The sequence below is a fragment of the Lates calcarifer genome, linkage group LG14, assembly GCF_001640805.2.
Source record: "Lates calcarifer isolate ASB-BC8 linkage group LG14, TLL_Latcal_v3, whole genome shotgun sequence".
Lineage (NCBI taxonomy): Eukaryota > Metazoa > Chordata > Actinopteri > Centropomidae > Lates > Lates calcarifer.
In genome coordinates, this window is record NC_066846.1 from 11,219,951 (window position 1) to 11,245,694 (window position 25,744).

The 25,744-nt window shown below is 38.5% G+C and overlaps 2 protein-coding genes across 2 annotated transcripts in view; both read left to right on the forward strand.

The window, feature by feature from the left end:
* LOC108874151 (astrocytic phosphoprotein PEA-15) overlaps positions 1–9,834 on the forward strand; it is a 47,879-nt gene extending 38,045 nt beyond the window's left edge. The window contains exons 2-4 of the mRNA XM_018662558.2: positions 411–585; positions 744–899; positions 2,007–9,834. Coding sequence (XP_018518074.1) covers positions 414–585; positions 744–899; positions 2,007–2,071 — 393 coding nt within the window. The 5' untranslated portion in view covers positions 411–413 and the 3' untranslated portion in view covers positions 2,072–9,834. The remainder of the gene's footprint in view (positions 1–410; positions 586–743; positions 900–2,006) is intronic.
* Positions 9,835–10,595: 761 nt separating this feature from the next.
* Positions 10,596–23,806, forward strand: LOC108874139 (sterile alpha motif domain-containing protein 9). The gene is made up of 10 exons (XM_051075754.1): positions 10,596–10,684; positions 11,412–11,789; positions 18,769–21,133; positions 21,590–21,633; positions 21,740–21,804; positions 21,931–22,139; positions 22,558–22,814; positions 22,972–23,100; positions 23,488–23,629; positions 23,781–23,806. Exons 2-10 carry the CDS (start codon positions 11,430–11,432, stop codon positions 23,804–23,806), a joined length of 3,597 nt encoding a protein of 1,198 aa, XP_050931711.1. The 5' UTR covers positions 10,596–10,684; positions 11,412–11,429.
* The last annotated feature ends 1,938 nt before the right edge of the window (positions 23,807–25,744 follow it).

Consider the following 25,744-nt stretch of genomic DNA (forward strand, 5'->3'; position numbering starts at 1 on the left):
TTTAAGGTGCAAGACTGTTTCATATGGTTTTGTCCTGTCTCTTCAGTCGATCTCTTCTTTCAGCCATCTGCTAAAAACAAAATCTGCCAACAAATGATCGTACAAAGAGAGAGGATTGACCTGTCTCATATATTCTGTTCTGAGTGTCTTTGTGCTTTTCCATCCCACTCTGACAGTATGCTATTGTCATTAGCTAAGATTTCCTAACTGTTTTCCATTGTAGAGTCTGGGAAGTGGGTGGGCTGTTTTTCCCACTGAAGAATTTAACAACATTAGGATATTTTCAACCACTGCTCTTTGTTTCTTTCTCCTCTATAGTTTCTGTTGCCTCCCTTTTACGTCACCTTTAGTTTTCCTTTTATTCCATACGTGTAACCAGTTCCCCTTCTCTCCTCTCTGCCTCTGACCAGACCATGGCGGAGTACAGCTCTCTGCTCAGCGACCTGTCTGAAAACATCACCAACGAGGACTTGGAGCAGCTCAAGTCGGCCTGCAAGGAGGATATCCCTGAGGACCAGAGCAACAACATCACCTCCTCCAAGGAGTGGTTCAGCTACCTGGAGAAGAACGACAAGTTGGCCCAGGGTGAGACACAGATAGCTTTTATTTCAAAATGACTTGCCATGTTTTCGGCCATATTTGCACATCCTAAACCAATGTCTGAAGCATCCATGCATCAAGTGTGATATTAACTTGAGGCCTTTATGAGTGAACAAGCTGTCTGAACAACACGTCCCATGCAGATAACCTGTCATACATTGAGCACATCTTTGAGATTTCGAGGCGACCAGACCTGTTGACGAGGGTGATCGAGTACCGTACCACCGTGCTCAAGATCTCTGAGGATGACGAGATCGACACCAAGCTCACACGCATTCCCTCGGCCAAGAAATACAAAGGTAACACACACACAGTGAACTCGGTCTCTAGAGCATGCAGGCTAGGGATTTGATCAGATCAGTTTCCCTGATTGGCCCCCTGGTCTTCCAAATCCAGTGGGTAAACAGAAAACTTCTGCTCATCAGTGGCTCTGAACCACTGATACATACATGTATATATAGTTGTTAAACTGTAACATTATTAATGATTTACAGACTAACTGTGTAAATATTTAGAAAACATGGTCTAGGTTGTTGTAATGATCAGTCAACAAAAGCATCTAAATGGGGAAATACATGTTGAAAAGTCCAGGCTTTAACTGCCTATATGAAGTCTGATCAATACCAGGTTATAAGGCCAATACTAATATTGACATTTGAAAGTAATAAAAAACCAAAAGAAAGATATACTAACGTATTTTGGTTTAATTATGTATTTGGGGAAATTACTCAGATTATCATTTCCTTTTGAGTTTTAAATAAAGACTGAAAAGCAAGTGAGATCTGACGTCATGCTGCACACAGCAGTGCTGTAGTGTTTTTCCACAGGAGGAGTTGGAGGTTTGCAGCCTGTTGCCTGCAGCTCCCTCTGGCTTCTCTTTCAAAAATGATCCAATGATTTTTTTAAAAGTGCTGAAATTATCTGATATTTTGTATTGCAGATGCACTTTTTTAGGCTTGTGATCTGTGCTAACAACGGTGACAAATACACTGCGTTTCCTCTGACTGCTTCACTATAAAAGCCACCTCCTGTTTTGCCAGTTGAATGCTTTTAATGTGAAGCAGTGGCAGTAGGAAATGTTGGGTTTGCATCAGCAGTAACTTAGTACACTGATACTGTGTTAGGTTAATGTCCCTGAAATACAAAAAAATAGTAATGCTGGTTTACATGCATACCATCAAACATGGGGCTTGGACTGTAACTTAAGGCTGCACAGCTTTAATCTAGATAAAAAAGCTTTAGTTTATATAAAACAAAAAATTGAGAGCCACAGATGCTAAAATGGATTTGATGGCTACAACTTTTTTTGTTTAAAGTGCAACTTTCTTATGATTTCTGTCTTTCTCTCTCTTTCCCCCCACCCTCTTTTTTAACACCCCACCCACCCCCCACCCTCCCAAATAAAGACATCATCCGCCAGCCCTCTGAAGATGAGATCATCAAGTTGGCCCCTCCCCCTAAAAAAGTGTGAGGTCGCGACCCACAGCCCTGATCTTTGCACCTTGATTTCTTCACTCCTGGCACTCTAATCAACCTACCAACCGTTTCTGACCAACCCCATCACTCCCCTACTTCACCCCCACCACCTTCACACACACACACACACACACACACACACACACACACACAAACACAGACACAAACACAGATATACACACATATCCACCCCCCCATCCCCCGTCCCAGCACTAACACATGCCATGGCATAGAACCACGCAGGCAGCCACCTACAAAGCAACCAATCAGATCGTAGCGATGCAGCCTCTTCCCAAGCTGAGGGGAGATGGGAAGCTGCATGAAAAAAAGACAATAGAAGAAGAAATCTGGAGATGGACCGACAGTGTATATGTGTGTGAGAGAGAGAGAGAGAGAGAGCCAAAGTTCTACCCTCGATTCAAACGCTGAGTGGGTCAGTTCACACTGAGTGTTTATCTGTAAACACTGTTCAACCTGTGATGCTGTGTTTATGCAACCGTCTCTGTGAGTGTGTGTGACTGTGTCAGTCAAGGCTGTTATAGTTAAAACAAAGACTACATCCACCCATCTTAATTTGAAACTACAAACCCCAGCTTCAAAACTTCACAACAAAATGAAATGGCAGTTATTTTCTCTCAGAAATTCTGAAAATGTCAGAAAGCTGACAGATAAACAGTTAAGCTGTGTACTCATTGTATGTAGTGTTTCGTAATTATGACTAACATAATACAGCAGTGCTTTATTTATTTTAGGGTTTTTTTTAACGTCACCTTGAATGTGCAAAATGTCAGAAACTGACAGAAAACTACTACCTGAAGATAAAATTAAACTAAAACATGTAAATACATAGTTTACATGATCAAAAGCAAGTTTAAAAACAAAACTGAAATTAATACTTAGTAAAAAAAAAACTCAGTCGAACTAATCTAAATCTCACATATATGACTCTGGTTCATTTCTATGACAGTGCGTGTTTTAGTGTATAGCTTCATATTTGTTCAGGTGTGTTTGTAATGTGAAAAGAATAGTTCAACATTTTGGGAATTTTGCTTATTTGCATTTTTACTGTGACTTAGATGTGAAGATTCATACCATGCTCATGTCTATGAAGCTACAGTTAGCCATATGTTAGCATACATACTGGAAACGTGGGAGGGGGTCAGCTAGCCTGGCTAATCTTGTTTTTACACTTTTGTTTTTATAGGGATTAAATAAATGAGATGTATTGTGTTAATTGGTGAGCTTCAGAGGAGCTGGGGGGCAGATTTTGTCAGCTTTTGACAGAGTCTGGCTAGCCCCTGTTTCTAGTCTTAATGATAAGCTAAGCTAACGCACAGCTTCTTCTCATCTAACTCCATCTAACTCTCAGAAAAAAAGCAAATAAGCATATTTCTCCAAATATGTAACTCTTCCTTTAAAGCCCACATAGTTCATGAAAGATTAATGTTATAAAGTTACCAATTGCCATGAGGTCGCAAAACTTTATGTCAAACGTCAAACTATAAAAACCAGAGACTCATTAACTAGAGCTTCTGTATGCATTCCCTTTACTTTTACGCAGATAATTATATCTTCTTTAAACAGCAAAAAAAGAATCTAATACTTTAGAGGAAGATATTTAAAGTTGATTCATAGGAAAAGCCAATATTTGCCTTTAGCTTTTAGTCATAGCAAAAGTTATTTACAGAAAATATTTAGATGAGAAACTTACAGCACTTGTTTCTCTACTGCGGATGCTCTCATAGATTTTCTTTACATCAAGGGGACCAGTTACCATGAAAGGTCTGCTGTACAAGCTGGTTAGAGATGTAAATAGAAAAATAATATATTACATGAAAATATAGCAGAAATAATATATTGAACTGCAGTGCATGTCCCATAAAGGACACTCTGGCTCTAGCAGCGAATTTCCACTGTAGGTTCAGTTTTACTACGTCTGGTTTTGTAACTTCAGACTTTCACACCTAATTCGAGCTAACCTTAAACTTAGACAAATTCAGATGAAAAGCACCCACATTTGAGAATAAAAAAGTATATTTTGAGAGTATATTGGATATTATATTTACAATGTGAACATGTTGTGTTGCGTGACACATGAAGAGAAAAATACTAAGCTTTCTCTCAGCCGTTTGTTGTCATTTCATTTGTTGCACAGAAAATAACTGACCAGTATGTGATTTCTCTTTGAATGAAAGACAAACTAAGGCCTCTGGAAAATAAAAACACAAGTGCAGATCAAACTGAAAGAAGGGAGAAAATGTCATAAAGAAAAACATGGCATGCGATAATAAATCATGTCCTTTAATGAACTGTATATAAAATAGATTGTGACAAGGAACTTTAATGCACACAACGGCTCATAACCCGCTGACTATGCCATTCCCGCCACGCACCAACACAATAGCTAGCAAGACTGTTGAAACTAAACTATAATGACTGCTCTTTTGAACACTGTGTCTCTTTTTTCCCCGCGATGAAGCCTTAGCAGACTTTGTGTTTACCCCAAAATTTTTCACAACTGTGAGAGATTGTGTGTGAGGCGGAGACAGACGCCGGCACAGACGTCAAGTTAATCAAAACGGCTCTCACTTTTAAAGAGAGTGTTGCTACTTTTATTCTGAAATTTGCTAAGGACTTCAGTGTTGGTGTGTACAGAATGTCTGTGGGTCTTATTTCTGCCCCCGTCTTTGTTGTCCTTGAAGCTGTAGGATCAAAAAGTGAACCAACAACATAAAAATCAGTGTATGACTAGTCATCTATCCCAGCCCCGCTACCTCCCTCCTTCCTTTCCCTCACCACCACGCTCCACTCCAACCCCAGTGCCAATGACTAAGACTTTTATTTCGATCACAGTTTCTGTGAACTGTTTTGTTTTTATTTTGTATTGCTCGCCGTATATTGTAGTGTTGGACTGATTTGTATCCTATGCATTTACGTCTGTAGGAAAACTCTGCACTGTAACATATCCTCCCAACAAATCACATAATCTAAACAACTGAGCTCTTTAATTGCGACAAGTCAGGGTGTTTGACAAGATCCTGATATTCTTGCGTTGAGTTTGTATGACGGATGTGCTCAGTGGAGTGGCACTTGATAGGAGGAACTTAACGCGTGTCATTCCAGGAAAAGAAATAACTGCTTATTACCCAATGTTCATTGTTTGATACTGGGAAACAAAACCTTGTCAGACCAACTATACTGTACAGCTCACGTTTTACTCTTTTGCAAGCAAAGTCTTAACCTAACTAAAACATTCAATAGACCTTTAATGCCTGAATATGCATGGCAAGGTTTAACAGTTTGCAAACAGTGGACATGTTTCTTTGCATAAAACATCCAGTTAATGTAGGCCAGATCAAGCTTTTTATGGTATTGTTAAAGGAATAGTCCGCCCTTTAATATTTTTATGCTGTTTCTAATGGTATACTTTGAATTGAGCTGGGCCTATTGTTCATTTCAGGTTTTAGCCATCCATACCATGGTAGGTGGTATTGTGAATGGCAGTGCCGGTCAATCAGTCGACCACTTTGGTATAGATTGAAGTACTTTAACAACTGTTGGATTGATTGGCATAAAATTTGGTACACACATTCATGGTCCCCTGAGGATGAATTCTAATCAGCATCAGAGTATTTCTGGGTGGACTATCCCTCGTTAGGCCGGACCCCAAGTGAAGCGGTAGCTGCCCTCCTATACCTTTAGCCTACTGAACATAAACTGGGACCACTGCTTCAATCACAGAGCTGAACTGAGAGCGTTTTGTCAGGCAAATGGAGGCGGTTGATCTTACTGCTATGACCTGTGGGTAATGGTCTTTCCCAGTGTTAAAATGGATGTGATTACTGGCCATAGAGGTTGGCTTGCCACTCACCGATTCCAGTGAAGAGCTTTGGTAATTCTACGAACCAAAAGGCAGGTTTTTCTTTCCAGATTTTAGCATGTTTCCATTAGTACAAAAAATCAGCAAGGGAGGATTTGGGCCATTGAATTTTATTTTTCTTTTGTTTTATTTGAAGTGCTTTTTGAATAGCAACTTGTGAATTTAGATGTATGTGACCAAGTGACTTTTTTTTTCTCTCTCTCTGAGAATTTCAGTAGGCAATGGGCTCATGTTAGCAATTGTGTGGTAGTTTGTCAGTAGTTTGACAGTAGGATTGTCTATTCAATATTTGTAAACATCAAAAAAGAAAAATAAATCCAACTGCCTGATGCTCTAGATGCTCCTGGTAGAAGCTTAAGTGAAAATGTTTAATTCAGGTTATTCACTGAAGTTTTAAAAATTTCTGTCAGCATCAAAATATGGCTGTGCTGCACCCCTTCATTTTTTAACATCAACTTCCTGAATCCCCGTCCTCTTAAATCAATGTCCCATCAATGTCTCCATGTGGCACAGCCCAACAACTTCATCACCAGGCTAGATTATATGTTTGGCATTGCTTAGCATTTTCCTCTGTAGCCATCGGCACATAATATATCAACATATCAGTCACAAATGATGTCAGAATTTGGATTTCCATGTACCAAGTACATATCAACTTAGTAAATGCTGCAAAGTATAAACCTACTAAAATATATATGTGAATACCTGATTATAACCAATGAGTATAGATGAAGTAGGAACTGAAGAGGCAAATATTGTGTAAAGGTATTCAGCATTTAATGCTAACAGTCAATTAAAATTCATTCGAACCAGAGTATCATTCTCCCTTAAGGATAAGACTGTGTTTTTTGTTTTTTTGTTTTTTTCATTTTATTAGGTTGTAAATATGTATTTTGAATATATATCACTGTGTTTGTTTTGAAATTGATTAATTTATTTAATGCCTATATATTGTTGTTTTTACGTATCCTGATTTTGTTTTACTAACTGGAAACAAATCAAGGGGATGAAAACATTGTGCTTATCTAATGTTAAGCAGGCCATGCATCAACATTTTTATAATTCATGTTATTCTCTTCATTTATGTTTTCTTGTTTCGGCTTTGGGTGATTATTTTACAACAACAACAAAAAAGTGATATTCATTTCATTGTATTTACTGATATGTAACATATTATGTTTTATTGTGTCGTATTTGATCAGATGTGTCGTGGTCACTGCTTGTAAAATGATTTTATTGAGAGAGTTTCCAAATCATGACAAAAGATAAAAGCGGTCACAACATCATAATCTGCCATTTTGTTCGTATGAGACATGTTGTCAATTGCACATTGCACCACGAGTAGGAAATTTAAAGGGGACTAAGTCTTAAAACATTTGGCTAGATGCATGTAGAAAGTTCAAGAAACGTTGATCCCTGGTTCCAGTCATATGAGAACAACTGAAACAATTATGTTTTAGTGTCATCTCAGTACTACTATGTTTAGCAGTGTTTATAAGAAAAATATTTTCTCACCCTACTCACTGAAAAAAGACAACCAATTGGGTAAAAATCAGGCTATTGACAACCCTCATCTGAACAATAAGCAGTCACTCTAGTTTTGTATGGAGTCCCAAAGTGTTCAATATTAAAAAATAGATGAGTAATCTTTAAAAAAAAAAACAGTGACATGAGTAAATAATTGTTAGAATAGTTAACAACTGTGTAAAGTAACCAACTGAGCAGTTACTATTGTGATAACCACCCTTTTATATAGCTTAAAAGCTTGACATGCTACCCTCTAAGCCTGCTAACTGGAGTTAGCTAATACCGCTAAACAACCAAGCCACATTAGTTAGCTAGCTAAATAAAAGGAGAGGTCAGTTACTGTGCGTTTATTCACAGCAGCAAGTTCTGTTTAGCCGAATCAGAATAACCTCAGCATTGTTTTTGTTCCAGCTGACGTGAGCTAACTGGTTAAATTTGGTAGTAGATGCTGAGCTTGCTAGCTTAAGAGAGTCTACTCTATGAAATCAACTAAAACTTTGCTAAAATTTGAAATGAAATGATGAAATGCATAACAATGAGGCTGACCTTGTAAAATTCTTGGCTCATTTATTTGTTTTTACACCAAGTCACTTTTTACAATGTATTGTTTATCTATTTGGTATTGAACATTTGAGGCTCCATAGTTTTATTTGCTATTTTTATTTAAAGTAAGGTGTTAGTGAATGGTTACATGGGTCATGGATGAAGTGATAGAGTGAAGAGTGCTGGGTAGAGTAGTGTAAGTAAGAATAGTTGTTGGGGTTGTAGCTGTAAAAGATAAAAAACTAGACTGTGAGCAGAGTGAAATATGTCAGTTCATACTTTGGGGAACATCTCTGGTGAGTGTGTGTATGTGAGATTTCATGTCTGCAGCTAGTTAGTATCATTTTGAATGTGGCAGGTCTTGCACAAGAATGCTGTACAATGGTGATATGTAGTTGAAAGATAATAAGGTGCATTGTTAGGAATGCTGAATGTCTGGTCAGTCATACCAGAGTTGGGCACTCCTGAGTATTGTGAACAAGCTTTTTAACCACACCCACGTACATTTATCTGGAGCTGCATTGCACAAAACAAAACAAAAAAAAGTTTTTCCTTTCATTTTGGCCATTAAAGTTTACTTTTCATGCACAACAAAAGCAAGCTTCTACATCACAGGACAAAGTGCCAACTTCATTTAGTTGCAAACTGCTGGGGTGTATGGACTTGAAATCATGACATGCTTGACTTTTAGCAATTTCTCATGACGTCTGTAGTGAACAATCTTTATTTTAGATGGTCACATGAATGTTTGCGGCTAGATCAGATATTTTTGAGGTGTGTTTGTTTTGCAGTAGTGGACAATAGAGGCTATTTTGAGGTGTTGTGTTTTCAGCGCGAATCTGATCTTTCTAACTGGAGTGGTGTGATCTATCATTGTGGTTGAAGGTTTAACATGAAGCTGAAAGACATTCCCGTGGTGGTGGTGTTAGCATTTATAGGCATCTAACAATTTGACTTAGCATGAAGGGAGTTGTAGATTAGGAGGTTTTTGCACAGGTGTCAGGACAGGACTTGAAAAGTATGTGTAGGTATAATTCATTTTATCTCAATCCTCTTAAGGGTGGACAGTTTTGTTCCAGCATTCAAAATAAGATGGAAGAACGTTATCAAATGTTAACATTAACTTTTACATTTCCACATTATAATTTAGATATTGCTGCTGAATTTAATTCATAGGCACTGAGAGTTGCCCTGTGTGTCACTGCCTTAAGAGTCCGTCAGTGGGATGTTTTCTCTTGTAGTCCGCCTGTTATTTTGTAATGTGCTTGGTTCTCAAATGGTGTAGCAAGTGACAGGTGCAGTTGTTTCACAGTCAATCCAGTCCATCATGTTAATCAAGACTTATCATTCTTAAACAATGCAATCAATTAGACATATTTAGACCTGTCGGATAATGTGCACACAGTTAAATTTGGTTAGAGACAGTGAAATGATCCAGTCCTGTCCCAGTGACAAAGACACCAACATGGGTTTTTAGGGTGTGATGCTGTGCTTAAAAATGCAGTGAGGAGTGTCATCACATCCATTATTACACATTCGCGTACAGCTCATAACATAACCCTGTTGGATGCCATGGGCTCAATGCTGTTAGAAACACTTGCTAAGGTTTTCCTCACATGGGGCAAAAAGTACTTCAGGATTTACTTTGCAATGACTGCAACAAAATATGATATGAGGTATTATTAAAACAAATATAAAGGTGTGGCTTTTTGTCATGATTTAAATGAGACTGAACTGAAATTATGCCATTTTGTCATTGTGCTAAAATGAATATAAATATTATATATTAAAATATATTTGCTAACCTATACTGTGCTGCCTGAAGTTGCTTTCTTTCAGAAATAATAACAAATTGAGGAAACAAAAAATCACAGTTTATTTGGAGTGGTGGAATGTAACTAAGTACATTTACTCAAATATTGTACAAATCTGAAGTAGCCTGTATTTTTTTTTCATGACACTTAATACTTTACCTTTCCCTCTGAAATGAAGTGGAGTACTCTTTACTGTAGTTATTGATATTGATAGATGTTTTTTTGATGCTTTTTCCCTTGTAATTATTTTAATAATTGTAATTTTAAATATAGGTTGAACAAAACAAGCGTTGTCAAGGTGTTTTTAGCAACTAGATTTAATAAATATAAACATAATAATCAGCAGATTCATCTTGACAATAATCAGTGTGATACTTTTATTTAAGGAAAAGATCTAAATACTCCCTCCAACACTTTATTTGCAAATTGATAGCTGCACAGCAGCCATAAAATTAAAGTACAATACCTCTTTGTCTATTTGTCAAGCTACATTTGACACTTGAGGTGTATAAATACCTATGTAAACCCTGTGTCAGAGATTTAACAATATCAAATCCAACAAGATCCAACATGTCTCTCAGAGTTTCAATAAAGTTTAATCTAACTCTGGTGAAACCTGACAAACAGGTTTAAACAAAGGAAACCAACAAGGAAGGTCGATGGCCTTATATGACTCCACTGGCATTTACAGTCCAGCTGTACACGTTTGTTATTACACCCACCTACTTTGGGTGTGCCATGTGGGTATATTAACTCCAACCACCAATATACATTACACACTTACCAGTCACAAATATTGACGAAATAACCAGACTTCATAGAGCTCTGCATCATGTGGAAAAAGGTAAGGTGTTTTTGTTTTTTTTTGTTTGTTTGTTTGTTTTTAAATCCCTGTATGGAAATGAAAAGTGTCAGATACAGTAACAAGATTCATGCCATTGTAATGAAGTTTAACTAAAGTTTTTATTGACGTTCATGAGCTGTAAATAGAGCCAGGACGGTTGCCTCTAGATTCAGGCAACAAAAATAAAAGTTGGTGTTGAGAACCAAGTTTGAGCTGAAGAAAGAAACATTTTCACTGAAATGCTCCCTCCACACCAAAACAGTGACAGAGAATTGAAACTGGAAATCACTGACACAGAAAAGAAACTGACATTATAAAAACATTCTAACTGAAAAAAGACTAATATGAAATAAAAAATCAAAACTCAAAAATTTAAAAAGTAAAATTAGATAATAAGATTTGTTCTTGTTTATCCTTTTTCAGTTGTTAATGGTGGTGGTTACACAAATAACCCTGTCTTAAGGCTAAGAGTTAGGGTTTGGAGAATGCATTATGTTCAGTGTTACTTTCAGAGTAGACCCTCACTGTTTCTGTGTCAGTAACATGTAATGGGTCTTCATGTGTCATAGCTGGTGAGGATGAGACAAATTTTAGGTTACCTGCTACATGTACTGTTGGATATTTTAATTTGTGGATCATGTTTTATTAACTGATCTGTTTTATATTTAAATCATAATCTACAGTGGTTATGCAAAGTTTCATTTCTTTGACATTCATTACCTTACAGGAAAACTAAAAGTCCGGGATGGCAAATGGACCAGTCTTGTCCACAGCTAGTGGTGGGAAAGTTTACGTAGGGAGCGAAACCAGAGATTCTCTCTCAATTTTGGATGTTCTCTATGCAAATCAGTTTGAAGGAGTGTATTTTGATCCAATAGGTTTTGAGCAGACAGAGGAAGACTTTTATAGAGGGGCCCCGCCAAAATGGTTAAACTTTCATATTAGTGAACAAGCAAAGTCAAACAGCACCCAAACACCTCTTGTTGAACGAGATGGGTATTATAAACTTGTGCAGCAAATTCGCCAAAGAAGCCAATCCCCTGGAATATCAACTGTTAAACTTTTTCACCAACAAGGATGTGGAGGAACCACACTGGCCATGCAGGTGTTGTGGGACTTGAGGAAAAGGTTCAGGTGTGCTGTTTTAACAGGTTCAACCTCAGACATCACAAATGTTGCAAAGGAGGTGGTCCACCTTTTCACAGCAGGGAGTCAAGGCCACCAGAACACTGTGCTACTGTTACTGAATGATGAGGAGATTCTGGAAAATCTGCAAGACAGCATTATGATGACGATGGCTGAACAGGAAATAGTTACCCAGAAACATATGCCTGTGGTGATTTTACTCTGCTGTGTTAGAAAAGAAGCAGTTCTACAGAGTGACCATGTTGTCCTAAAAAGAGCACTCTCTGAAACAGAGAAGCAAAAATTTAATGAGAAAAAGGAAGAGCTCAGCAGAAGGTATAGTGATAAATACCAGGAATTCCATGGCTTTAACATAATACAAACTAATTTCTCTCAAGCCTACGTCAGACAAGCATGCATGGTATTCTCCGAAGTTCGAAGAGCAAACAGACCATTGAAGAATCAGCTTGCTGCCTTCTTATCCCTGCTGAGTGCCTATGTACCAGATTCATATCTCCTGGAGTCTCAGTGCCTGGACTTCTTCAAACATGATGACTCCATCCATGGACACCTTTCTCTGGAGGACAGAATGCAGCCCTTCAGTCATCTAATCATCACCTACCAACAAGATAAAACATCTGAGAGAAGAGTCCGCATGGCTCACCCTATGATAGCACAGTGTTGTACTGAACTGATGGCTGAGGCAGGTGTGACCAGAAGTGACACAGCAAGAAACCTTTTGACCTGTTTGTGCAGAGCTGAGTTTCCTCCATATTTGCTTGGTTTTGTCAAAGACATGTTGACCAAAAGAGAAATAAAAGAACAGGATCCTACCAGTAGTACCAAGACTAAAGAGGACAAAGAATGGTTTTCTAGACTGATTCTAGATATTCAAGACACAGAGGACAATGCCCAGAGTGCATCAGTTTTAAAGTTGGCATCAAATAAATTTGATGAAAATCCATTTTTTCCACAAGCACTGGCTCGTTTTTATTATCTAAAACTAAAAGACTTCAATAGAGCAGAAATGTGGGCAAACAAAGCAAAGAAAAGAGATCCCCAAAATTCATTTGTTGCTGACACACTGGGCCAAGTCTATAAAAAGCATCTGAACTATCTGAATCATCTGAGGGACAAAGAGGTTCCTCCCAAACCAAGAAAAATTTTGCAACTTGCCATGAAGGCCATTGAAGCTTTTAAACACGAAGATGAACTTGCTGAAAATGAATGTGGGCCAGACATGAAAGGTGAGGGTATGACCAAAGTCTCACATGTTTTTAACACCAGTGGGCAGTTTGGTTACTTGCAGGTTTGCAGCCTTCTGCACGACCTTCTTGTTCGTCAGAACCAAACCTGGAGAAAAGTTCTCACAAAGGATGTGTCTATGGGCTCTGTTCTGGATTCACTTGGAGACAACAAACTCTTCAGATTTCATGATCTAATCAACAACCTCAGAGATGATGTGAAGGAGAAATGTGATTTTTTAAATGCCTTTCTAACTTACTCAAAGCCTGACATGCAAAAGGAAAATCAATCATTCTTTAGGGAAGATGTGTCGTCATGCTACATGAAATACATGAACCATCCACTACCTGACCTTGTAATGGAAATCATGAACAAATTTGAGGATGAAATGGGAGAGAGCGTGTCATTAAGAGATCCAGAAACACCTGAGCCCTACACAGTTGACACCAACTTCAACTTAATGCAACTAACTGTAAAAATGAACAAGTTCTATGAGTGTGCATATGCAAAGTACTTTCGACCAAGGTACATCCGTCCCTTATTTTATCTTGGCAAAGATAAGGCTGCGAGCAGAATCATCCCAACAAAATTAGAACACTTTTTGCTGGAGAATGAGGATGCAACAGTGGATCTCATTAACAACATGATGAGCAAGGATAAGATTTTCAGAGATCTGAGGCTCCAAGAAAATCTCCTCAAATTTCATGGAGTAGTCAAAAAGTACAGCCTATTTACAACTATAGGAGGCATGGAGATCAAGGTGAAAGCACACAAGCGAGACAGCCTGTGGTTTCCCCGTGAAGTTTCCTTTTACCTTGGATTCACCATCAGAGGTCTGCTAGCCTTTGGCATCCAGACAAAGCCCAGTGAAAATAGTAAGAAACTCATTAGAACTACAGACAAACGAGTTGATGAATTCAATCATTTAGAATTTTAAAAACCACAGTTGTAGATTATAATGTGTTTGTATTTGCCACTGTGTTTTAATAAGGGCCTCCAAAACGCTGTGCATCTTGTGGCAGCGACATGGCAGAGAGCAAAACTGACTCTTGTAAGTGGACCGCAGCTACACCTAAAAGAACAACACTAAATCATGCCCCAACCTATAGGTAAGAATAACATCTTCACTACAATGGCATAGCAACTGGGAATTGTGTAAAAAAAAACAAAAAAACAAAGCTTTAGACCATGACTGAAAATTTTTTATCGCAGAAATAAAAGTTTTTTAAAAAAAAAAGAAATAAAATTTTTTTCTTATCAATGTTGTATTTGAAACTGCTGCATTTTACAGCAGATAAGTACAACACCTGTTCCTAATCACCTACTTTAGCTTTCAGTCTGAAGCAGGACAATTCCAATGCAGTGTGTCTGGCCTACGTTGGGTTTGTAAGAAAAAGGTCAGCTTCATGTACCAGTTTAGATCTTGGGAGGAACACAAGCAGAAGCTGGACCTGGTGCATTGCTCACCAGGAGGTCCCCTACTGGACATTAGAGTCACTGATGGAGAGTTCGATGAAGTGCATCTCCCACACTGGATCTGTATAGGTGAGTGAATATGATGAAAACAATTACAGGACTAAACTCAAGTTGTTCAGCATGTGTATTGTCACAATGACCCCACCCCATTAAATGTCTTCACTTCTTTCATCTTGTTCAGATGGTTTCTCTACAGTTTCTGACAAGTTTGCAGTTCTACACAACGACACGTTCAGAAACTTTCTAGAACAAGTGTCTGATGCCACATCAAGACATGTCAAGTTATTCCACCCCAACTTCTCTACACATGGAGTCCTCAGAAGAGCTGGATTTCCAGTGAAAGCTCACTGCAATGTGTTGATTTATCAGACCAAGAAGGCGCCCCCTACATTACACGTTTATCTGATCCCATGTGATCCTGCTCTACAACAGGTTACTTATAACAGCAGTTGTGATGTATCATCTGCAAAGAGCAGAGTGAAACATGTTTAAGAAGCTGCAAAAATACTGGCAAAACTATTGTCTACTACGACCGTGAAGCACATTTAAGAACTAAATGTTTCTTCTACAGGAAGTGGAGCAAATGGAAAGGACCAGTGGATCTCGCATTATCCAGAAGCCAAACCCACAGAAGTCCCTGAAAATTCTGGGTTCTTTCATCCTCAGAACTGACGCAAAAACTGCAGACATTTCTCCTGCTGTACGGTTTGGCATGTTTTTAGCCAATAGGCCTATAGAGTATTCTGGCATTATCTGTGTACTTTTCTTGTTGCACTTCCTGTTGCCTGCTGAAGATCACATTGATTCAGATCAGTGATCAGAAGACTCGTTTAGTGTAGACTGTAGTGCATTTCCTGGCCAATGCACATTTTCTCTATCTATGTCATAGTTTAACATAGACCAAAAAGGAATCTACCATAGATATGAGTTAAAGAGGTTTAAAACCTGGGTTTTTCTCTCAACATTTCTCCCTCAGGAAATAAAACTTGGACATGAACGTGGAATACCATGTTTCTTTATGGTACTCCTTAAGAAGACAAACAGGGACTTCACGCTCACACTGGGAGATAAAGAGGAGGACCTATGGTCCTGTACAATTTCAAGAGGTTAGTGGTTATTTATTCACTCAAAAAGATTTTCAACACAACTACCAACAACCTTAATTAAATGTCTTGTGTTCATTTGCACTAAATATTAACCAACATTTAAATTCTGCATTTATTTCAGATGAATATCAAAACTAAAACAGAGGAGATAGGCATGATCAGTAGGTAACACAAGATGGGATAAGAAACTTGACATCATCATCATCATCTGTATATCATCATTTATAGGCCATCAGTACCTGCATCTATTTGGTGGTTTATTTTATATCTAGGGCTCTAGATTTTAGCATTACCTTTTATGTAATTATGAGATATATGAAACTATAAGAAGCAACATGCAAACAAAGGAAAAAATGTATTCACAATGTAACACAATTGCCTTTTTGTAATCTTATTGAGAGTATGATTTTATAACTGACAGCCAGCTGATATATATTTTTTTTAAATTAATCTCTATGTTTTGTATAATGGCCAATTCATTAAGTAAAGTATGTTATGGCTGGTGGGCCATAGCTGTCCTTTATATTTACTATGATATGACATGTCTTCTAGCTATGGTTCAGACATAGGATATGTTGCTTATACAACTATGTGCCTTGTGATTATAAACTCACGTTATCCAAGTTACTTTTTAGACCATATATACTCTACATTTTCTGTGTTTCTTTGTCATTCTTTCTGGTTGCATGAGCAGAGTGTATCACGGTGCAAATAAAGTGCCTTCCTAAAGAACTGATCGACTCCTGAGCATCTTTGCTAACTCTCCTGAAGAAGTCTTCTCTGCCTGCTTTTCAATGTTATCATTCCTTTATTCAGTGTAAATAGTCAGTCTGATACATTAAGCAAGATGGGTCAAGCAAAGCTAATGAAACTGCAAAAGATGCACTTTGGTGAACACATTCTGTTGTTTAAATGTTGTATGGGACCAGTTTTTTAATGTGTCACAGTATATTTATAGGAGTAGCAGTGTGTGAGGGAAAACATCCAACATCCCAAATTAACAGACTTTGCTGTTTTATGTTGTCATATATTTTTGTAAAGTGAATATATATGGGTTTTGATATGCTCTTGGCAGGACAAAGGACATTTAAAGACATCACTGTGGATTCTCTGAGGTTGTCATGGGTCTATGTCGGTGCATTGTGACACTGAGCAGTTCAGATAAATGTAAAGTCTGCTCTTGAGTGTTTCTGGCACAATGAGATATATTGCGATTTTATGAATAAGAATATAATACGATTATTTAATAAAGCCATTTTCTGTATGACTTGAATTTTATTTGACTTTTAGAAATACCAAAAAAGGGGGAGGGGGGCGCACAAACGGAATGTAATGCGGACTGGAGGAGGTGCATCCTGACAGGCTGAATTCGGGGAGGAAATACGAGTTTGAGGAAATCAGATACCTCAAAATCAATGAAAGAAGTGGATGCCGGATGAAGACAGCAAGTAAAGGTCGGTTTATATTTTCCTCGAAGTTACTTAAACTGTGTGACTCTGGGTGTAAATTCTTAAATAGCTGCGATTAATCTACTGGTGCATCCTGAATTTAAGCAGACTGGGACATCAATATAGTTTGTTGACACCCGCGACAGCGGCTTGTTCACATTTTGTATATGTGTGTGTGTAAAAAGATGTAATCAAGTTTAACAAACGCTTTACTGGAATCCATGAGCTGTAAATGGAGCCGGGACAGTGTGTCGAGGTTATGACGTTGAAAATATAATTGAAAAAGGAAACACCGACATTGAAACACTTGCACTGACCGACAACACGCAGGCTTGACTGCACACTCAAAACAGCGGCTTTTCTGAGTTCACCGTCGACTCTCAAACCACAGCCTCTTTCTACCAGTGTTTTTACACACAGAGCTGGGCTGGGTTAAAGCTAAGTTGTAACTAACGCAATGAGCTCTCTGAAATGACTGCGGATCCCACACTGTCCAGCCGCTCCCTTCCTTTCACACCGCGCCCCTCCCTGCCAAAACAGTGACAGAGAACTGAAACTGAAACTTAGGGACCCTGAAAATAAAGTGTCAGCATGAAAAGACTGTGACTGAGAAAAGACTGACTCGACGAAAAAAAATGAAGATTGTCGTTGAATAACAAAACAGGATTAAAAAATATGAAAAAATAAGATTGTTAGTGCACAGTCAGAAAATGAACAGATGTGTTTTGCCAGGCAGTTTTATGATCCTGACAAGTTTTAAAACCAGGAGAGAGTAATCTGTTGATCTCAGAACAGAGAACAGCAATTTGCTCTACTACACAATATTATCGAAACTCCCTCACTCTCACCTATAACTTCATCACCCCTTTAACCTCTTTGTTTCCTGTACAGTTTTGTTTGCAGCATTTCCTCTCCAGTCTGCTCTCCTTTCCACTGCAGCTGTCGTTCAGACTCAGGCAACAGGCTTCACAGTGTCTGATAGTTTTTAGGCTCTCAGTTTAAGATCTCTTTTCCCTTGTTATCATAAGTTGATTTTGACTTTCAGATTCACATGAATGTGACATGCATTAAAATTAGATTTGTGTGCTTCTCACAGCTATCGATCCTTTTTTTCAGTTGGTGTCTCAAGGTTAAGAGGATTAGAGAGTGCATTATGTCAGGCTAGCTGCTACATATATGTTGGGTATTTTATTTTTTGCATCATGTTTAAATAACTGGTCTGTTTTGTCTTAAAATCACAATCTACAGAGGTTCTGCCAGTTTCTAATTTTTTTTTTATTTTTTTTTTTTCATTCATTCATTTACAGGAAACTGAAAGTCCGGGATGGCAAATGGACCAGGCTTGGCCCTCGCTGGAGGTGGGGAAATTTATGTTGGGAGTGAAATCAGAGATTCCCTGACACTTTTGGATGTTCTTTATGCAAATCAGTTTGAAAGAGAGACTTTTGGTCCAATAGTTTTTGAGCAGACGGAGGAAAACTTTTATAGAGGGGCCCCACCAAAATGGTTGAACTTTCATATTAGTCAACAAGCAAAGTCAAACAGCACCCAAACACCTCTTGTTAAACGAGATGGATATGATACACTTGTGCAAGAAATTTTCCAAAAAAGAAAATATCCTGGAATATCCACTGTTAAACTATTCCACCAGCCACGATGTGGAGGAACCACATTGGCCATGCAGGTGTTGTGGGACTTGAGGAAAAGGTTCAGGTGTGCTGTTTTAACAGGTTCAACCTCAGACATCACAAATGTTGCAAAGGAGGTGGTCCACCTTTTCACAGCAGGGAGTCGAGGCCACCAGAACACTGTGCTGCTGTTACTGAATGATGAGGAGATTCTGGAAAATCTGCAAGACAGCATTATGATGACGATGGCTGAACAGGAAATAGATACCCCTATGCCTGTGGTGATTTTACTCAGCTGTGTTAGAAAAGAAGCAGTTCTACAGAGTGACCATGTTGTCCTAGAAAGAGCACTCTCTGAAACAGAGAAGCAAAAATTTAATGAGAAAAAGGAAGAGCTCAGTAGTAGGTACATTGATAAATACCAGGAATTCCATGGCTTTAACATAATACAAACTAATTTCTCTCAAGCCTACGTCAGACAAGCATGCATGGTATTCTCCGAAGTTCGAAGAGCAAACAGACCATTGAAGAATCAGCTTGCTGCCTTCTTATCCCTGCTGAGTGCCTATGTACCAGATTCATATCTCCTGGAGTCTCAGTGCCTGGATTTCTTCAAACATGATGACTCCATCCATGGACACCTTTCTCTGGAGGACAGAATGCAGCCCTTCAGTCATCTAATCATCACCTACCAACAAGATAAAACATCTGAGAGAAGAGTCCGCATGGCTCACCCTATGATAGCACAGTGTTGTACTGAACTGATGGCTGAGGCAGGTGTGACCAGAAGTGACACAGCAAGAAACCTCTTGACCCGTTTTTGCAGGGCTGAGTTTCCTCCATATTTGCTTGGTTTTGTCAAATACATGTTGACCAAAAGAGAAATGAAAACAGAGGAGAATCCAATCGATAACACAGATATTAAAGAGGACAGAGAAAAGTTTTCTAGACTGATTCTAGATATTCAAGACACAGAGGACAGTGTTGAGAGTGCATCAGTTTTAAAGTTGGCATCAAATAAATTTGAGCAAAATCCATTTTTTCCTCAAGCACTTGCTCGTGTTTATTACCTAGAACTGAAAGACTACAGTAAGGCTGAAATATGGGCAAAAAAAGCAAAAGAAAGAGATTCCCACAATTCACATATTGCTGATACACTGGGCCAAGTCCATAAGAACCATCTGAAGAGCAAAAAAGAGTCTTCTGACAATCAAACAGAAATTTTGCAACTTGCGAAAAAGGCTATTGAAGCTTTCAAAGATGAAGAACGACTTGCTGAAAATGACATCGAAGGTGGGACAAAAGTCAGGACCAAAGTCTCACGTGTTTTTAACACCAGAGGGCAGCTTGGTTACCTGCAGGTTTGCAGTATTCTGTATGACCTTCTTGTCAGTCAGAATAAAACCTGGAGAAGAGTTCTCACAAAGGATGTGTCCATGGACTCTGTCCTGGAATCACTCGGAGACAACAAACTCCTCCGATTTCATGATCTTATAAAGAGCCTCAGAGATGAGGTTGAAAGAAAATGTGCATTTCTTGACAAATATCTGGCGTACTCAAAGCCTTACATGAAGAAAGATGATGACCAATACATCTCTGGGGTCACCTCAGATTGCTACCGGAAGTATGTTGGAGACACGACACCCTCACACATGAAAGAAAAATGTGCTGATTTCATCCATAAACTCAAACAAAATCTCGCTGACAGCTCTGCTAGAGTCGTCTCATGTCTTGACAGAGAATGCACTAAGTCAGTGCTTAAAGAAATAACTACATGGTGGGAAGAAATCTATACAAGTAAAGATTCTTTAACAGCTCTGGTGAACTACATTCTTGCTCACATTATGCTGTCAAATGTAGGAGTAAATTTCCCCCCCAAACACAAATATTTAACTACATTCAGAAAACAAATGCCCCTGAGCCCAACAGAAGAACCTGTGTTCCACATGTTAGGCCTTCTCTTAAACTGGCCTGCAGACAGTGAAGACAAAAGTGTCCTTGACCTCAGTCAGTTAGTCCGGTATATGCACTTCTCTTACGAACATGCATATAAGACGTACTTTCGATCAAGGTACCTTCACCCACTGTTTTTCATTGGAAAAGGTCGAGGTCTGAGCAGAATTGTTCACAGAGAAGTCCTGGAGAGATTATTTCTTGGGCAAAACAAGGGAGCAAAACGAGATTTGAGCAACTGGAACCATGAGAAGATTTTCCTAAATCCCATGGTTCAAGAGCACCTTCTCAGAGTTGAAGGGGTGGTACGAAACTACAGCGTGTTTGCAGCTATTGGAGACAATGAGATTGAGGTGGATGCGAACCTGAGAAACAGCCTCTGGAGGCCACGCCAAGTTTCCTTTTACCTTGGATTTACCATCAGAGGTCCTGTGGCCTTTGGCATCCGGACCAAAACTGCAGAAAAGGGTAAGTTGATAACATACTAAAATGTTAGCATAATTGAATATCTACCTGTCAGAAATTTTGGAACATGTTCCATTAGGATATTGTCCAAAGCAAGAGACAACTGTAAAAATCCCTATTTGAACTTGAAACCCTGGTCTCAGCGCTATGATAAAGGCAGAGTTACACACCTAGTTGTATCAGTATGGTCCGATAATGTCCGATAATGGAGCTCTCACCATTATTGGACTGCCATAGAGACTAATCCCATTGGGTATTGGTGGGTCGTAAAAAAATCCACAAAGTTTATCCCAGAGGATGATCCCAGGAATTTGTTTTTGGAGCGACATCTTGCTGTTGATTTTTTTAAATGTATTTTTTAATTGTTTAGATGCCACTAAAGGCGTGTACAGTGAGACAGAAATGTGTTTTTTGTTGTTTGGGTGTTCCCCTTTAACTTTACCATTGTTCTTTAAAAAGGGCCCTCTGGAAGGTTGAAGCTTGGACCTCGGGGCAGAGAAACAGTAAGCTTTTTGTTCTTACATTTTGTTGTATTTTATCATAATTTTGAAAATTGGCGGATCCACCAATTGTAGCTGCTGATTTAAAAAATGTTGTCTTCCAAAACAGGACTCCAGTGATTGGACTACTGTGAAACCAGAGGTCAACGGGCTGCATGAGGTTCATACCTATAGGTAAAGATTATATCTTAAGTAATAAATGCAGTTTGTGCCCCAAAAAACAAAGCATTTTGCATTGATTCAAGGTTGCTCATGCATGTTCCTTAATACAGTAATTTGTTTTCTCTTTCACAAAATTAGCCTCCAGTCTGAAGCAGGTCAGTATGAATGCAGTGTGTCTGCCCTGCGCTGGGTTTGTAATAAAAAGGTCAGCTTCCATTACCAGTTTCGCTCATGGGAGGAACACATGGCGGAACCTGCATGCATTGATTACATGCCAGCAGGACCCCTACTGGACATCACAGTCACAGATGGGAAACTGGAGGAGGTGCATCTACCACACTGGATAGGTGAGTGGACATACAGTATAATCACAATTGTTTAATTATGTGTGTGAATAAATGAAGAAATGCCATTCTCCTTTCTAGATGTATATATTTTATTCCACCCCCAGTGGCGACAGCCACAGCTAGAGTCACAGTATCTCGTTGTCTGTCCCATTCTCATCAGTATGATTTCTCATAGATGCCTTGTCAGTTAAATTTGGCGCAAATGTTCACTAGGACTCAAGGATGAACTTATTAGAATTTGATTGTTAAAGGTCAAAGGCCAAGGTCATTGTGACCTCACAAAATATCCATTAATTATGAAAAAATTTAACATGTACAACCATCATCATCATACAACCTTAAGGCGGTAAATCTAGTTTTGCTCTGTTTTTTATTGATTGATCTTTTATTGTTTGTTTGTTTGTTTGTCTTTGTGCAGACCACAGCTCCAAAATTTCAGACTTGTTTTCAATCCTACACGTGGACACCTGTGGCAATTTTGTGGAACAAGTGTCAGAGGTGACATCCTCCCACATCAAGTTACTCCAGCCAACTTTCTCTCCACGGGGGGTTATGATCCGGAAAAAACTGGGCATCTCCGTGAAGGTTTTCTATGATGTCTTAATATACAAGACAAAAAAGGAATTCCTCACATTGCATGTTTACCTGGTCCCACCTGATCGTGATGTGAAACAGGTTCATGTTTTATTTTTCTCTGTGATTAATACAAACCATTGCAAGATGCACCTGAAAATCTTTTGTATAGAAACACCAAACACATTATGATTGTACTTCAAAAACAGATGTCAGTGTTGGCTGCTGTAATTTTAAGGATTGTAATTTTTTTTCCCAGAAAGTGGAGAGAAATGAGACGTCCTATGGATCAATAATGATCCCAAAACCAAACCCAGACAAATCTCTTGAGATGCTGGATCATTTCTTCCTCACAACAGACATGGACACTGCTGAAATTCAGCCTGATGTAAGGTTTAATAGTTTAATTTATGGAGCTCAGTCTTAGCAAATGTCACATGAATATCAGGTTCTATACTAGTTTGAGCCATTTTTCCCCACTGACAGCAACATTCTCTCAGAAAATTTGGACGATTAACTGTTATCTGACAATTTGGCAGACTAGGACAAGTGCCCATTGAGTGATGTTAAATACTAAGAACATATTAATCAAAAGAGTCTTGCTACATTGACATCACTTGGAAAATGATTTATCCAGTACTTTAAAGCTTCACGTTGTTTTAGTGTTGGGACCTGTCTTTCTTATCTTTCTGCTCTTGAAAAAGCATTGATTATTACAATTCAAATTTACCATAATAGAAAAACATCTAAAGTCCACACAATATTTCCTCCACAGAAATTAAAGCTAAGATATGAGAGGAGAAATTTCTTTGAGGTCTTCATCAGAAATGCAGACAGTGACTTCAGTCTAAAGCTTCAGAGTAAGCAAAATAAAAATAATGAACATGACACTGTCTGGACCTGCACTATTCGACAAGGTCAGTGTGTGTCTTTTTTACTATTTTCTTTTTTTCTTTATTCTGTTTAGCTACACATATACTGTCTTGTGACTTCTCTTGTGCAAAAAACCCCCCAAACATATCCTATATCCAGTAGTTAATCAGCACTGTAATCTGCATTCTGTTTCAGGAGACTACCAAAATCAAAAGCACTGATCACAAGGACGGTAAGAAAAGACATTACTGGATTAAAAGACACAATATGCACACCCATAATAATTCTAAACACTGCTCTGCTTGAACATTTTCAGTTCCTTGTGTTAGAAATTTTAACTTTAACCAAAACAACTTCTTCATAATTCACTTGTGTTTTTTCCCATTGTTTTTATGTTGATTGATTGCCTCAGGGCAGCATTTCATTGATCGCCATCGCACAGCTCTGATTCAGAGAGTGAACGATACAGGGCCCATCCTGGACGAGCTCATGGATTGGGGACTAATCTCAAGTGAGAACTACGAATCTGGTGAGAGCCTTAAAAACCACACAGGACCAGATGCGTGCCATTCTGAAACCTGTGAGCGCTGCCAGCACAAGAGGCAAAGATGCCTTCTATGAAATCCTGAAAGGGATGAAGCATCTGAGGCCTCTCATCTCTGAGCTTGAGGGATCTGGATAAACCTAAAGGAAAAAAAGACATGGAGCTTTGCATTCTAAGTCGATATTTGTTGCTTAGATGACAGAAAACAGTGTCAAATTTACTGACCACACCATTGGACTTTACTGACAATTCATTGACTTATAAAGAACGTGGACTCTTGTGGCCCAAACCACCTCTGAATGTGACTTGAGTGATCACATTTCAAATGGTTCCTCAATGCTTCTTTGGTGCATGTACACATGTACCCAGAGCTGTCTACCTGTGATCGAATCACCTGACACGCATGCTAGAGCCAAGTCTGAACAGGGCCTTATAAGCCTTATAAGCACTACACTGAGATGATTGGACGTAAACACTGTTTTGTGGATGTATTCATCTCTGCTATAAAAGGAAATGCTGTATATCAGCCAGCTCAAATGAAAAGTGTCTTTGTGACTTAAAGGAAATTAAGTACCCAAAACTACACCGCATGTTTTTTTGTATTTATTTATGGATTTATGAAATGTATCAAAATGCAAAATGTTTTAAGTGTACTAAATTCTGAGCAGCATACAACATACATTTTTGTATCTTTCATTGTATTGGTTGGTTGTTGGTTGTATTGTATTGTTCTTTATTCCATGTAAATATTAAATGTTTTGCATTAAGCAACATGAGTAAGGCAGAGCCACGGGAATTGTAAATGCATTTTTTAAAACACAGATTTTGTTGTTTAAATGTTGTTTAAATGATATAGCTCAGTTTTAAAGCTTTTAAGATTAGATGTATCTTCTTCGAAAAGTGCTTGACCAAAGACTAAAGAAGTTTTATTTACGTTTTTTGTTTTATTTGTACAGTCAAGAAACACCAACAGGTACCCTTCAGCTAAATGGTTGGACCAGATCATGTTGTGACATGATTTATACAAGTGCACTGAGAGATTTAATATGAAAGAGTCTTATTCTCTGTCATTATTTTTTCTACATTCCTTATATATATCATTTTATCTTCTTTTTTTTTTTTACCTTTATTAATGTCAAGACAAAGTTAGAGTAAGAAGAATGGGAACATACACATACACATACATATGTCTTAATTATTTTCAGCTTGCCCCAGCTGGTAATAGTTAAATATTTGTTTTATTTTAGCAATAATAAATTACACAAATTAAAGACAAATATGTGTTTTTGCATTTGTTACATTTCCGCATATAACATGAGAGCTTTAATACTTGGCATGGGCATTGTGACTATCCCTCCACCTGAGTTCTGGGTGTTTTTCTGTGTTGCAGGTGCTGATTGGACGGTCTACGGTGCATGAGCAATGTACTTGTTTTTTCTGCTGCAGTTGGCTCGCGCGTGTCGTCATTGTCACGTCGTGTGTGTCGTCATTGGCTAGACATGCTGGGAGGAGCCAGAGAGGCGGAGAAACGAAGTCGGGAAAACAGTTTAAATGCAGTGGTTGAAGTGTTGCTTCGGTTTGTCAGTGCTGTGCGTAGATGCTAAAACAAGCTTTG